At 40.9% G+C, this 16381-nt stretch overlaps 1 protein-coding gene and 1 pseudogene across 1 annotated transcript in view; one reads left to right on the top strand and one right to left on the bottom strand.

Moving 5' to 3' along the window:
• Positions 1-2425: 2425 nt before the first annotated feature.
• Positions 2426-10096, bottom strand: LOC141504530 (tetraspanin-17 pseudogene; annotated as a pseudogene).
• Positions 10097-13672: 3576 nt separating this feature from the next.
• SOS2 (SOS Ras/Rho guanine nucleotide exchange factor 2) overlaps positions 13673-16381 on the top strand; it is a 118403-nt gene continuing 115694 nt past the window's right edge. The window contains exon 1 of the mRNA XM_074213438.1: positions 13673-13789. Coding sequence (XP_074069539.1) covers positions 13703-13789 — 87 coding nt within the window. The 5' untranslated portion in view covers positions 13673-13702. The remainder of the gene's footprint in view (positions 13790-16381) is intronic.

Below are 16381 nucleotides of genomic sequence, written 5' to 3'. Positions count from 1 at the left end.
TATTCTTGATTGTAAACCTTTATCTTTTGTATTTTAAAATATCTCTCCTCTCTAAGCTATCTTCTCCTTTAAAGGTTTGACTACCATGGTTTCTTGATTTTTTTAAAATATTCTTTTAGGATTTTTAAAATTTTTTTATTTGCAAGTCAATGGGGTTAAGTGGCTTGCCCAAGGCCACACAGCTAGGTGATTATTAAATGTCTAAGGTCGGATTTGAACTCAGATACTCCTGACTCCAGGGCCAGTGCTCTTTCCACTGTGCCTCCTAGCCGCCCCTAGTTCCTTGATATTTGAACTTTTTTTTAACAATATTTTTTCTTTTCTTAGAAGTTTTCACTTTTGATTATGATTTTCCTGGAAGTTTTTAATCTGGAACTTCTTTTAGTAGATTCTTTTTATTTTTATTTTGCCCTCTCATTCTAATAGATCTCTTCACTTTTCACTCATTATTTCTTGAAATACAGTATCTAGGAAGTTTTTTTTTATAGTCATGATATTTAGGAAGTACAATGATTCTTAGACTTTTCTTTTTTTTTTAAAACCTGTTTTCCAAGTTAGCTGCTTTTGATCAGAACTTATCTTTGATCTTACTAAATCTTTTCATTTTTCTGATCTTTTCTTCCTTCTTTCATTTTCTCCCTGCTTTCTTCTTTCTTCCTTAAAAAAAATTGAAATAGAATTTTATCAGTAGAGTTTAAAATGACAACACACATAAGCAAAAAGAAACTACCATTCTAGAAGTTTTCACTTTCCCTCTACTGGCAATGCCAAGAAGAAAACATTTGAAGAGAACATACAATCAAAAGCAATGAGAAACTTAAAGATAAGAGATTTGCTACCAAAACAAAACAAATCCCCCAAACAAAATAAACCCAGCCCCAAATCATGACATAATAAAAAAACTTTGAACAGTTTCACTGAGTCAGATTAAGTTACTGCAATTATAATGTTTTCTTTTGCTTCCATTAAGTGAACCATGAGTCCTGCTTGAGGGGGATAAAGATTTAAATAAATGCAGAAAGCATCTTTGGTTTGCTTTCTGGATTGGGGGTTAAAATTGCACAGCTGAACAACAGATTACCACTTGGTGCCAGGAAAAAGATCTTTAACATAACTTACAAAAACTTGTTCAACGGTCCTGTTATTTATTTATTTTTTTCAAATTTCTTTTGTCAGCCCTGAATACTATTCTTAAAATTTAATTAAATAAACAAAACAAAACAAAATTTATTCTGCTTCCTGCTTCTGAGAATTCGTATTGATGACTCCCAGACATTCTATTTGTTGTTCTCTCCATTTACAGACAACTGGTTCTGAATGAAATCGATTCTCTTGGGAAATAGTTGGACAACCACCTAGTTGACCATTACTTTCCTTCTAGCGTTCTCCTTTGATCACTCTGTCAACAGTATCCAGACCCCTTAGAGGTTCCTCTTAGAGACAGTCAGGCATGCTCTTACTTTAAAGTTAGGAAACAACTCATCCTCTTTTAGCCCCTGATCTTATTCTCTGTCTAGACCAGAAAGATTTCAACCAGATCTCCCTTGATGCTATCACTGCTTGAATACAAAACAATCCACTACAGTGGGTATAGACAAGAAAGGGAAGGCTATCAGGGATAGAGATTAGAGGTTAGCTGTGGCCTTTCTGGTATGTTTGATAATGGTGTTATTTTCTATAAAGTCCATTCTAATTTTCAGAAGTTTTTATCACCTAAATGAAATTATTTATTCTCCTCAGTCTTTTCTCTAGACCTTTTGTTTCTTATCTGATTTTTTTAAATTATAGAGTTCTCATTTCTACATGATAGATATTATTTAGATTTTTTTTTCTAGGCAATGGGGTTAAGTGGCTTGCCCAAGGCCACACAGCTAGGCAATTATTAAGTGTCTGAGACTGGATTTGAACCCAGGTAGTCCTGACTCCAAGGTTGGTGCTCTATTCACTGTGCCACCTAGCCACCCCAGGTAGATGGTATATAAAAAAACCTTTTTGCTTCATTTCTTCAAGAAATTCTAATTGATCTTGTGACCTATCTGTGATTTTCTTTAAGATGATGCAAGTATAGGGGATTTGAACCTGGTTCCAATCCAGTCTCAGACATTTAATAATTACCTAGCTGTGTGCCCTTGGACAAGCCACTTAACCCTATTTGCCTTGCAAAAACCTAAAAAAAAAATGATGCAAGTATATCCTGGAGTTATTTTCTTTTTCTGAGTTTGTGTCGTGGGCATTCTTGGATCCATAATATATGTTTTGAGGGTGAGGACAGTTTATTAGTTTATTAGTCTCCACGGGGGTGGAGGGGTAACAACAGAACCCCTCCCCACTCCAACTTTTCCCAGCACATGCCCTCACCCCCTCACCCCAGGGACTGCAGTCTGAGTAGCATCAGAGAATGATACTGTCCCTGTTATCAGGACTCTCAGGAACCAGTGCTCAATTTAGAAACTTTTATTCTGCCCCCCCACCCCTCATTACATGGAGCTGTTTCCATGACAATCAGACATCCAGCAGTCCTTGGCATCATCCCTGGACTTCACAGCTGTGCCCAGGGGAAGAAATAGGCAGTTGTGCCCCTTACATCGCCCCAGCATGGACACATACCCGCCCCCACTCTGTACAGTTCTCTGTAACCTAAATATAAATACCCTCCCTGCAGCCCAACCTGACTGCAATAACTCAGGGGTGCTAGAGCTATTGAGCCTAGTGCTGAGTGGAGGCTCCTCAAGGTGGGCCTGCTAAAGTAACCATTGGAGTTCATCCTCACAGTCAATTGTGACACTGGTCAGTCTGCCCACCCTTTGAGACCTGGATGCTGTTGGTTCAGAATCACCCTCTCCATCTTTACCAATTGTCACTGGCAAAATTCTGGGCCAAACAAATGCCAAAAATCTGGAGCATGGCAATGTCCATGAAGACCCCAGCCACCACAACCAGGTTCTTACAACCACTTTTCAAAATGGTCCACACAGCCTTTCGTATGGATGAAACTCTGTTCCAGTTCCAGTCTGAGCCGGACATCATAACCACATTGAGTATTGAGAACATCCTTCACAGGATCCTTGACACAGCAGGAGACGGGCTGGGGTTCCAGTCAGTGTAGTTAAAATAGATGTTGAGGTTCTAGCTGCTAGGTCCTTGGGCTCCACAGCAAGACCAATATTCCTGAGAAAAGTCAATGAGGTTTTGCAGGTTGATATCATCCCAATAGGCCTTGTCATTGTTGATGATGAAAATATTGAGCTGATCTCTAATCCAGTCCTTGAAGACAAAGGCCAGGATTCCTGTGGCCAGCTCCAGAAAGAAGATAAGGCCAACGAAGCTGAGAAAAACTTGAGTAAAAAAGATGTTCTCCCCAAGAGCCCCAATGCAGCCTACAAAGCACAGCCATGATACCTCCAACCACCATGAAGAACCAGATGGGTTCCAGGCCACTCAGGTGGGTAAATGAGGAGATGTTGGAAAGGACACCCTTCTCTTCCACCCCACTCCCCCAGTCCCACAGGCCTAAGATCAGCAGCACAGCCCCCAACAACCAGAAAACAGCGTTGAAACCGAATACGAAGTATTTTCTGCAGCAGCCAACCTCAGGAAACTGAAAATGCTGCTGCTTGGCCAGTATGGTGAGCAGCTGGGAGCTACTCGCCCTCCATAATATATATTTAAAATAACTGGTGTTTCCTTTCCTTTCCTTTATTTTTTCCTAGTCTTACTTCCTAAATTTGGACTTTGTGTCAGAAAACAGTCACTTCTGTGTTCCATGCTGTATACACAGGGATTGGCACACTGGAAGATTCTGAAACCCTGCTCTAGGTCAAAGAAAAATAGCTACTGGCTCACCCCTGGTCCAGACTTCCTGTACAGTTAAGTCCAAGCATGACCAGAGTTCTTGATGACCTTATTCCATGGTCAAAGGAACATAGGTACAGGCTCACCTTCATTATTCACATGTAAGTGGCTGGTTTACCTCCCTGTTCCATTGTGCAGCTGAAGGACCCAGGCCTGATTTGCATAATGATCCCATTTTTCAAAAGGTCAGGAATAACACAGGAATTTATGGGAAAGAAAATGCAAAGGAAAGTGGTCTAGCCATACCATATCTAAAACTATATTATAAAGCAGCAGTCATCAAAACTATTTGATATTGGCTAAGGTCAATGAAATCTACTGTTTGTTAAACTCAAAGATTCCAGCTTCTGGGATGAGAACTCAATATTTGGTAAAAACTTCTGGGAAAACTGGAAAATAGTATGGTAGACCAACATCTCATGCCCTGTACTAAGATAAGAATTGGGTACATGATTCAGACATATAGGGATGATGCCATAAGTCAATTAAGAAAACCAAGAATGGTTTATCTGTTAGATCAGTGGAAAGGGGAAACATTTATGATCAAATAAGAAATAGGGAACATTATGAAATACAAAATGGATAATTTTGATTACATTAAATTAAAAAGTTTTTGTATAAACAAAACCAATGTGGCCAAGATTAGAAGGAAAGCAGAAAGTTGCATAACAATTTTTATAATGTTTCTGATAAAGACCTAATTTCTAAAATATATGGAGAACTGAGTCAAACCTATTAAATTATAAGGCATTCTCCAATTGAAAGATGGTCAGAGGATATAAACAGGTGGTTTTCCAATGAAGAAATTAAAGATATCAGTAGTCCTGTGAAAAAATGCTCTAAATCACTATTGATAAGAGAAATGCAAATTAAAACAACTCTGAGATATCACCTTACCCCTATCACATAGACTAATATAATAGAGAAGGAAAATGATAAATGTTGGAGGGGATGTGGGACACTAAGACACTATTGGTGGAGATGTAAACTGATCCAACTATTCTGGAAAGCAATTTGAAACTATACCCAAACGACTATAAAACTGTGCACACCCTTTGATCCAGCAATACCACTACTAGGTCTATATCCTTAAAGAGATCATAAAAAAAAGAGAAAAGGATTCATATGTACAAAAATCTTTATAGCAGCTCTTTTTGTGGTGATAAAGAATTGGAAATTGATTGGATGCCCATCAGCTGAGGAATAACTGAACAAGTTGTGGTATATGAATGTAATGTATAATGAAAGTATTGGAATACTATTGAGCTATAAGAAATGATGAGAAGATGGATTTCAGAAACACCTGGAAAGGCTTTCATGAATTGTTGCTGAGTGAAATGAGCAGAGTTAGGAGAACATTGTGCACAGTAACAGTAAAACTGTGTGATGATCAACTGTGACAGACTTAGCTCTTCTCAGCAATGCAATACAAGATAATGCCAAAAGACTTAATGATGGAAAATGTCATCCACATGTGAGAAAGAACTTTGGATATCAAACCACACTATTTTCGTGTTTTAAAATTTTGTTTTTGTGTTTTTCATACTTGTGGTTTTTCCTCTTTTGTTTTGATTCTTTTTTATAATCTGCCTAATATAGAAATATGTTTAACAGGATTGTACATGGATAACCTTTATTAGATTGTTTGCTGTCTTGGGGGGGGAAAGAAAAGGAGAGAGAAAAATTTGGAATTCAAAAACTTACAAAAATGAATGTTGAAAACTGTTTTTATATGTAATTTGGAAAAAATAAAATACCATCATTAAAAAATCCAAAAAGTCTAATAATTCCAGTATGAATTAGAGTTACAGAACTGCTGCTTTACTCCCACTCAAGAAAAATAGCTTCAGATCTCAGCACTAATTTGTGTGCTGATTTTTACTGAATGGATTCTTTCCTTAGTACCTGTTTCCTTCTGAGTATTTCCTTGCATAAACCTAGGTTAAAAAAAGCAGGGTTTATGATTTGTTTCTTTAGATTCTCCTTACATTTCCCAAATATCACTTGGTCTGGTGCTCTTTAAAATTTGCTGGAATAGTTGAGCAAGTATTGCTTCCTTTCACTTTGGGAGCTTTGTTTCTACCCTTTTTATTTATTTTATTTTATTTCTTTTTAGGTTTTTGCAAGGCAAATGGGGTTAAGTGGCTAGCCCAAGGCCACACAGCTAGGTAAATTATTAAGTGTCTGAGACTGGATTTGACCCCACCGTACTCCTGACTCCAGGGCTAGTGCTTTATCCACTTCACCACCTAGCCGCCTGTTTCTACCCTTTTTAAAAGACTATTGAAAATTAGGACCAGAGATGGCATGGACATTTTTGTTTGTAACTGCTTCCAGTCTTTGTAGTTTGAGGCAAAGAGAGGATTCCTGGGGTGATGGTGGGAAGATGTCTTTGGGAGTTTGGGACATTAGATCAAATTGAAGTCCCAGTATCATAACTAATAGATTTCAGGATGATCATGTAGAGGAATCAAGTGGCCAGAGGACCTTTGATGGAGTATCAAAGAGGAAAAGTGCCAGTAGAGTTATTGAAGTGTAGCAGAGCAAGGTTGGATGCTGAGGAGGGATGATAAAGAGCAAAGAAAATGGGTTTCTGTCATTGAACAGATTTATTCTAGCCTACAGAATAGCGTTTTCCATTATCTGATTTCCACAGTTCCTTGGACTAAGGACAAGTTCTATTATCCCTCTTAGTAACTGACTCTTTGGAAGTCTTTTGTCTTAGTTCTATAATTCCTCTGTAACATGTATAGTAGGGAGTACGCACAGGTATTACTACCCGGTTTTCCTGTTCAGCTTTGTGTTTCCATTCTAATTAGATGATCAACATTATTCTTGAAGTTGATGAATCCAGGCCTAAAGATGACCTTGTGAATTTGAGAGATATGCTAGGTGCTAACTGGAAGCAAGGGAAGGTTCTTCATTTGAATACTAACATCAAAGTGAGGAGGGGAATGAGTGTTTGATTAAGGAGTTTTGGTTTTAATTTGCTCCTACAAAATGACATATTCACACCAAGAAAACTAAAAAGCATATTTAATAAAGTGATTATAAAACAGGTAGAAATAAATCAGTTTTACAGCAAAAGTAACCAATAAGTCCCAATTATAATAAAAAGAAGAGCAAAGTCCACATAAACATAAAGAGAAAACACCAAATTGGGGGAGCTTCAACATCTGAATCAACTCCCTGGCTTGGGAATCCTGGGGTACAGCCCCAGAGTCCTGATTGAGAAGGTCCCATTCAGAGCATCCTCTCCATGGGTGAGACTCTGATTAGACTAAGGTCTAATTAGATTTTTTTTTTAGTTTTTTTTTTTTTGCAAGGCAAACGGGGTTAAGTGGCTTGCCCAAGGCCACACAGCTAGGTAATTATTAAGTGTCTGAGACCGGATTTGAACCCACGTACTCCTGATTCCAAGGCCAGTGCTTTATCCACTACGCCACCTAGCCGCCACCTAGCCACCCCCTAATTAGATCTTACACAGCTTGAGAACAAAGAAGACTTCTTGCCAATTTTATGTGGAATAAGACCAAATTTTCCAGGTTGTCCAAGGAGGGAGCCACCCCTCCCTGGACCCCCCAAATTATGGTGTTTACATTCAGGATTGGTTAGTTCCTGAAGTGATAGGCAATGTTAATCAGGTACAGCCTTGAGAGTCTGACTAGGACCAGTCAAGGACGGGCAGCGGTTCTTTTAAATACTTAAGCTGTGGGGCCACAAAGCACTGGCCCTTGAGTCAGGAGTACCTGGGTTCAAATCCAGTCTCAGACATTTAATAATTACCTAGCTGTGTGGCCTTGGGCAAGCCACTTAACCCCGTTTGCCTTGCAAAAAAAAAACCCATAAAAAAATACTCAAGCTGTTTTAAATATATACGTAAGATCAATCCTGCTCATCTCCCCTTCCTATTCATCAGAGTGATTTGGGGGTCAGTAATTCTCTGTACACCAGAGTTAAATGAGGATCAGTAATTCTCTGTAGCTAAACTATAAGGCCTTACCATGGAAAATCTTATATCTTATGTATTAACCATACAATAAGTTACTTTATTGAGAGAGGAAGGAATTTCCTCACTGTATCTTACTTACCAGAAGACATGGACTTTGGGGAAGACATTTCAGAGACTCAGTGAAATGTCACAAAATGACCAATCTGAAGACCCCAAAACAGCTTTAAATTCTCAATAGGTTTGAGTTCCTGAGAGTAATTGTTACTGAATCCCATTTTAATCATTGTGCCAATGTGAATTTGTGAGTCTTTTGTGTTTAAGAAATAAATATTATCAAATATTACATATCTGAGTTACACTGTCCATTGATACCTTTTTACTTACTCATTTGGAATGAATTAGATACAAGCTATAAAGTATAACCATGGCTGGGGGACTTAACAAGTCAAACATGAGAAGTCTAGTTACTCTTTCCACATTTGTGGGTTGCAAGTAGAAGGGTCCCTTAAGAGAGGGAATATGCACAGGGCCCAAGAAGTAGTTTTTTAATATGTCATGAAAATCATGGTTAAGATGTATATACAATACCTATGTTAAGGAGAGATAATGAAAATTTAGAGAGATTTAAGAGATTTAAACTGCTGTTTTGCCAGTGTTGGTTCACTGAGAGCTTATATTAAAAAAGAGAATTTATTATTTACAATTTTGCAGAGCAAAGAGAAAATATATTCATGAAAGCAGAGGATGTTTTGTAGGACTAAAAATGGATCAGTAATCATAGTAGTGTCTCTTTGGCTACAGAGTTGGGTTTGAAAGGAAACTAAGCTTGCAGAAGGGAAGGGGGGGAAAGTGGTTTTGGAAAGACAGGACCCATGGGAGTATGACTGTTCTGTGTTCCTGCTCACCAGCCTACACACTCTTTCTTATAATTGTTATTCTATCTCTATTGCTACTCACTAACTGTTCTTCCCCCAAGAAAAAACCTTCTTTTGAACTAATTAATATAGTCAAGGAAAACAAATCAAGGCACTAGTTGTATCTGAAAATGAACTGTCTGCCAAGAAGCATGCAGTATTACCAATTAGTCTTCTGAAGTCATGATTGTAAACTTTTTTTCCCACTTATTTCATAATGTTATTGTGAGAATCAAAAGAGGAAAAGATGTAAGACATTTTATAAATTAGAAAACATTAAATAAATAAAAGTTCAAGAGTCTAGTGAAGTGCCTTTCATATAGGAGTAACTTTATCAGTGCTTGCTGAATGAATAAAATACCTTTGTTTTCTATAGGGTTCACATGATGGTTTGCCCAGATCTTTAACAGGACAGCTAGACTGAAACAAAGCAAGTACTGAGGATGACAATGAAAAATGAAAAAAAGAATGATTTAACTGTTTTATTTCCTTTGGAGTTGCTTTGGTCTAATATGGACCAGTTTCATTTTTAACTTTGAATAAATTAAATAAATCTGAAGGTGAAGGTGAAGCGGGTCTTTTGTTTCTTTTCAATGAGAGAAACATACCAACATTTACTGAGCACATGGACAGAACTTGAATTTCAATGGAAGCAGTATGTGTGCACAATGCTTAATACAGAGAAATTTGTGAGGAGAAGAAAAGCATCGGTTCAAAATTCCTTAAGCAACATTTAACATTTTATTTATTTATTTATTTAAGGTAATGGAGTTAAGAGTGACTTGCCCAAGATCACACAGCTAGGCAATTTTTAAGTCTTTGGGGTCAGAATTGAATTCAGGTCCTCCTGACTCCAGGGCCAGTGCTCTATTTACTGTTCCACCTAGCTGCCCCCCCTTAGGCAACATTTTAAAGAAATGTGGGTCATCCCCCAATATATTATAATCAGTTCATATTTTCCCAATATCATTTAACCAGCAGTCACTATCCCAATAACAATTACTCAGTTGCTATCTCTTCAGTTTCATTAAGCATCTGATCAAGTGATTTCCTCTCAATGTCAGTTAACCAATTAATATCAAATTGGCTTTTACAAAGACTTCAAAAACTTTCCTCTCATATTTTCCTCTACATATACTCATGATCCCTGAAAGAATAGGCTCAAACTTAAATTGATTACTATAAAGCACTCCTACCCAACCTCACCAAATTTACTTCTGAGTGTGGCATACTTAGTGAATAAGTAGTACTCTTGTTTTTCAGATTTGTCTGGTCTGCTGGTGGATCCAATGTTGGACTGGTTCAAGCAGGTTACATACACATCAAGACTAGACTCCTCATTGATCTTTGGTTTTGGTGGGCAGATAAACTCTGCCATAGACTTCTTTTTCTGGATCTCTTGGTCTCATGATAGCTCGGGCAGGAAGACTGGGCTGCAGTAGCAACTCCTCAACTACATTTCTTTCTCTTCACCTGAAATTCATTAGGGAGAGAATTCTTCCCTTTGAGCCTGCACACTCCCTTCTATCTCAACAATAAATTAACAGGAAATAGAGAATGTCTGCAATGCTCTCAAAAAGCCTCTCTAATATGTATGCAGGTTTAAAAGCCTCAGTACAGGTTACAAGGTAAAGCATATAGTGGGTCATTCTTCAAGGCCTGGGTCTTCACTGGCCAGTGACCCTGTTCAATTAGTATAGATAATAGAATGTTGGACTTGGGAGTCACAAGACTTGGGTCTGGTGGAAGGCCCACCCTAAGGAAAAAACAGGCCGTTGACTTATTAATGTAGAGAGCAATGAACTTGGGAACCAGGAGGCTTGGGTTAGAATCCTGATTTCACTACAGGTTGTATATGGATCACTAGATCACTAGATCATTAGATCCTTAGGAATCCTCTGGTTTACATTTTAGAGACAAAGAAGACAGAGTCTGGAACAGAGTGATTTTAACAATCACATGGTGAACCAATAATTATATAAAAAAGTAGCAAGTTTACTTCACTTTTATAAACTTCTCTACTTCAGAATAATGGGGATAATAAAAGCCATCCTATATTACTGATTTGCTGTGTGGGGTTCAAATAAGACAATACATGTGAAAGTGCTTTTTTTTAGTTTATTTTTTTGAAAGGCAAAATGTGGTTAAGTGGCTTGCCCAAGGCCACACAGCTAGCTAATTATTAAGTGTCCGAGGCCGCATTTGAACTCAGGTACTCCTGACTCCAGGGCTGTATCCACTGCACCACCTAGCCACCCCTTGCACCACCCAGCCACCCTTTGCACCACCTAGCCACCTCTTGCACCACCTAGCTGCTTTTAAAATGAACAGCATTTTATACTGTTACAAGTATATAGTGATATAGTCAGGAAACTTTATTCCCAACTTTAGCATTGTACCTATGTGAAACTCCATTTACAGTTAGTTTCCAGGAAAGGTAACAAAAGTCTTTCCCCTCAATTTAGGTGAGAATGCAATTCCCTTAGAATATTGTATTTGGAGACTTGGGTTTAATCCTACTGTGACTTAATAAATAAAAAACACTTACAAACTATGTGCTGCAACAGCTCTAGATTTCTTAAGTGAAGAAGTTTTTGTCTGGGGAGCTATTGGAATGATGTATATAGTCATATGATTGTTAATTGTCCTATCCTTTCCAGAAGCAATAGTAATACTTATTACTATCCTCCAACCAAAAGACAGAAATGAAGTAAAGAAAGCAGCAGAGGAAAGGGCAAGATAATATAAAGTAAATGAACAGCAGATCAGGTGGATTTGTATTAAAATACCAATTAGAATAGCTCAATTCCAGGGTGGTGAACCAAAATTTGGGAGATTAACTAGCTGGTAGTGAGGATTGAGTTTGTGTGGCTTCTGGTGGCAGTTCCAAATGGAGAATGAACAGCAATAGGCAAGACATTTAGAGGATATATGGTTTGCTCAGGCTGCAACTTGAACTTAGTGTGATCAGCTGGATGCTCTCTTTCTTTACTTTGGTTCCTATTCATGTATATTCACTTTGTTTTATCTTCAAAATTCATAGATCATTCTTATTGGTTTTCATGTGACTCCTGCATTTTCATTTCAAAGTTCCAAGTCAGTTCTGGTATTTTTATCAAGAATTCTTGAAAGTTCTCTATTTCATTAAACATCCCATCCGGCTTAAGCTCAGTTTTACAGGATAAATGTCCTTGGTTAGGAACCTTTATCTTTTCCCTATTGACATATCATATTTTGTTTGTTTGTTTGTTTGCAAGGCAATGGGGTTAAGTGACTTGCCCAAGCTCACACAGCTAGGTAATTAGAAAGTGTATGAGGCCACATTTGAACTCAGGCTGGTGCTCTATGCACTGTGCCCCTGGTGCATCATATTTTAAGATCCCCCCCCCCCATTTATAGTTGCAGCATCGTTTTATGAGGTCTTCACTGGTTCCTTTTTGCTTAAACTCTTTCATTTTGTCTTATTTTAGTAACTTTTCTTGGATGGGTCATTACATTTCTGGGTATTTTGAGTTTGGAGCTTCTCAGGAGGTGAAAGGTGGATTCTTGCTGTTATTCATTTTGCCTTCTGGTTGTAATATGATTTCTTGAAATATGGTTTCCAGGTTTTTTTTGAGGGAGGAGCAGGGGGTAAACATGGATTTCAGGAAGTTCATTAATTCTTTACTACCTTAATTGTTTTCCAGGTCGTTTTTGAAAGCAAGTATCTAATATTTTTCAGTTTATTTTTCTTTTCAAATTTTCACTCTTTTGACTTTGTCCTAATATTTCTGGCTCTTTTGTAGTTATTTAATTCTGAATGCTCTATTCAATTTTTCTATAAGTCTATCGTTTGGATAGTTTTCTATCTTCTGTTCAAAATTAAACTTTTTTTCTTCTAAACCTTTAATTTCTCGTTTTACAGATTAAAAAGTAGTAAAGGGTCCCGGGCAAAGCGCCTCCTCTACTTGGGAGGCTTCCAAAATTGGTTCGAGTAGGTTCATCTTCCTCTTAAGGTAAGCCTTCTGGCTTTGGGTCTCAAAGAATCAAGTTACCCCTTGCAACCTCTGAACCTGGAAGGTTTCTCTGGGCTTCAAGACGGCCCTGGGCAAGAACAGCAGCAAAAAGTCAAGATTCCTCTCCCCAAGGGAGGCTGAAGTACGTGCGCGCATTTTCGGGGCAAGCTCGCCCAGTTGGGAAGCTGGAATCCCGTAGCCGGCGGCCCGCAGGCTCGCGCGCGGCGCCGCCACCCTCCCCCTCCCCCTCCCCCTCCCCGCGGCGCGGCCGCGCGCCGCCGATGCCCGTCCCGGGCGGCGCGCGCGCACAGCCGCCCGCGCCCGCTCCCGCCTCCGCCAGCGCCACCGCCTCTTCCTTCCCAGCTGGTGCGCATGCTCGGTGCCTGGCCTCGCCGGGGCGAGGGGGAATGATGAGAACCCGGGCGAGGGACGGGGGCAGCCTGGGATCCGGAGCAGGCCAGGCCCGTCGCCGCTGCCGGAGGGCCCTCCGGGCCGGGCTCCTGGGAAGCTGAGGCGGCCGCCCGCGGACAGGGCCCGCCCGGGGAGCGTCCCGCGCCGGTCTCGAGTCCCGGCCCCCGCGTCCCGGCCGCGCTCCGCGCCCTCCTCCCGACGGACATGGATCCGGGGCCGCGCCGGGCCGCGCCGCGGGGCGCCGAGCGATGAGGGCAGGCCGGGGCCCGCCGGCTCTGCCGCCGAGTGTCCGCGGCCGCGACCGCGGCGCGTGGGGGCGCTGACGGGTGGGATGCGGGGCTGGGGCCGGGCCAGCGGCACCACCGCCGGGCAGCCGAGCCCCACAAAGGAGGGAGCGCCAGCGGAGCGCCGGGCCGCGGCCCGCGGCGGCTGAGGGCGGGGGCGCACCCCGGCCCGGCCCCACGCGCCCGCGGCCAGCGGGGCCCCTCCCAGCCCGGCCCGCGCCGGGAGCCGCCCGGACTCGGAGCGGAGCGGGGCGCCGCGGCCGCCGCCTCCCGGCCCGGCCCTGCCCTGCTGCCATGCAGCCGCCGCCGCAGCCCTACGACTTCCTAAGCGAGGAGAACCACCCGAAATGGCGGGGACTCTTCGTCCCTGCCCTGCGGAAGGTGAGTGAAGGAGGCGGGCTGGGGTGGCCGCGGCCCGGGGCCGCGCCGGCGCCTCCGGCCGGGACCACGGCCGCAGGGCCCGGGGCCGCCCTCCCGGAATCCGGGCTGCTTTCCCCGCCCCATCTCTCTAGCGACGCTGCCAGCTCCTTAGTTTTTTCCATTTCTAATCCATTGCAAAACTCTACTCGGCCAGTGGCATCCGAAGGAACTTTTCCTGAATTTAGTTTCTTGATTCTGCTAAGATTATTAAAGCTTCAGATTCCAAAATCGTGTCAGCAATCCCGGTGGATTTTCTGTCTGACAACTTCTGTTGTCCAATTCGTTATTCCCAGAAAGTCTTGAGAGTTTTTAGAACATTTCTTAAAAAAAAAAAGCTCATTTATGGGCAAAATGTTACTTTTCACGAAGTTTCCTGAAACTTTTCTCCAGGCCGTTTGCTTCTCCGGAGTATTCGCCTATTCTGTGAACCCATCCTGTTATTGTAAAACACGTATGGCTTTCCTACCGTGTCAGTGTGTCAAGTAAAACTCTCCTTACTCACTTCTCAAAGTAAATTTAGAGCGACTCTTTCCTGCTTTTTCCCTGTAGTCTCACTGTTTATAAGGGAAATCTGTGGTCATGACAGATTTCTCACACAAAATTTGTACACTGACTACTAGGTATGAGTAAAACTTGGAATCATTCTGAGGGGAAGATGAGTATAAGCAGTCTTTGAACACTAGATAACACTTTACCCATGGATGATGACAGGCTGTATCTGTGTTTCTAGGTACTGTCTTAAGAGCCTTCCAAAGATTTCATATTAATGCTTAGGTCAATTCAAGATAATGAAAAATTGAGAAATTTTATGTCTTGCAGTTAAACATTAAAGCAACTCTTATACAAAAAATTAAAACACACTTGAATTACATACACTCTTACTTGATAAATTCATAGAGTTCCAGATTTTCAATGATCTTAATTCCAGTTTAGATAGATTCCCAGTTCAAATTCTGGTCTCACTCCACTTGCTAGATTTTGCCCTTGTCCTGAACCACTCCACTCTGCCTTGGGGATCACAGTACCTTGTTTTCCCCCTTACCGCCTTTCCTTTTCCTTCCCTCTCACCTCTTTCCTCTTTCTCCCCCCCCCCCCCCTGCCCTCTCTGTCTACTCTCCTTCCCTTCCCTCTCTCCTCTGTCTCCTCCATGTCCTTCTCCTTTCCCCTTTTTCTTTTTTCCCCCTCATTCCTTTTTCCTCTCTCCCTCTCTACCCCCTATCCCATTTCCCCTCTCACTCAGCACCTATGATATCAGCAGCTTGGGGATTCCCTCAGGAGGCTGCTACAGTTCATTACTTTCAGTATTCTTGGGGGTACCGGTGGGTCACTGCTCCTTCTGAAATACTGGTTATAATTAAGAATCTAAAATCATTAATGCCCCTTCTTTTCTTCTTGGGTGTAACTGTTGTTGAAATGGCTGGGTTGCTCCATGGAGGAGTTGGATTCATTGCTCAAACGGTACAGTTTCAACTAAATGTGGTAATCTGTTGGGTTGCTTTACTACTAGTCCTTGGCTACATTGGGCTCTTCCTCTGTTGTGCCAGACTTATTTCTACTCTTTGATGGCATTAATAGTACTACCAGCTTTAGGTCCAGGTGATCCCCTCATCTAATGTGTAAGGACAGAGATCCTTAGTTTAGAATTAGCAGAAGTCTATCCAGTTCTACTTTTTTTGACTGGGTTCTAAGATTCTTCTCTATCTCCTTAGCAGCAGATAGTAAGGCAGCACAGTATCTTCTTTCCTCTTACCACCTTCTGACCCCTTGTCTTCTCCCCTCTTCTTGGCCACCTTCTAGGAAGTAGGAAAGTATCTTCACCTTTATCCAGTTCAGAAAGGTTTCTTTCTTTCAGCTTCTTCATTTGTGATTTTGCACAGCTCTGATGTTTCTTTTCAAAAATTCAATTCAGAAAACTACAGGTTGTATATGGATCACTAGATCACTAGATCTGAAATCTATTTTTTAACCCTTTTACTTTGTCCTACTCTGAAATGTATCTTCTCCAGTCATTAAATCTTGAGGGAGACCATTCCAACTTATAAGTAGTCAAATTCTCATCTCTGCTGATTGAACCGTGATCAAGCCAAGTATATTTGTCCAGTAATCATAAAACAGTTTTATGTTTCAGGATTTCCCAATTATTAACTCCAGGCTTTCATATCTATCTAAATACATATATGTCATATCTATCTAAATACATACACGTATTTTTCGCAGATGTTGATTCCATAGTTCCTCACTCTGTCATACACAAATGAGTAGCTTGAAGTGACACTTGAGAAAAGCCTTGCCTTGGGTAAAGACTGTGTTTTCTTGGTTTAATTCAAGTTAACCGGTATTTATTGTCTTTTGTGTAGGAACTATGCTGAGTGTTTTTTTCCTTACCTTGTCTTTTTCTTTTAATCATCAAAATTATCAAAATCTGAAAGAATCATCCCTTTACTTTTGTAAAGTATTATCCTTCCTGACCATTCAGCTTGGCTTCATTCATACAGATTTTGGCTCCAGTTAGGGATCTTAAAAAAAGCATCATGCCAAGTGCTTTGAAAACTC

This window comes from Macrotis lagotis, chromosome 1, assembly GCF_037893015.1.
Source record: "Macrotis lagotis isolate mMagLag1 chromosome 1, bilby.v1.9.chrom.fasta, whole genome shotgun sequence".
Lineage (NCBI taxonomy): Eukaryota > Metazoa > Chordata > Mammalia > Peramelemorphia > Peramelidae > Macrotis > Macrotis lagotis.
This window is presented reverse-complemented; position numbering and strand designations above follow the sequence as displayed.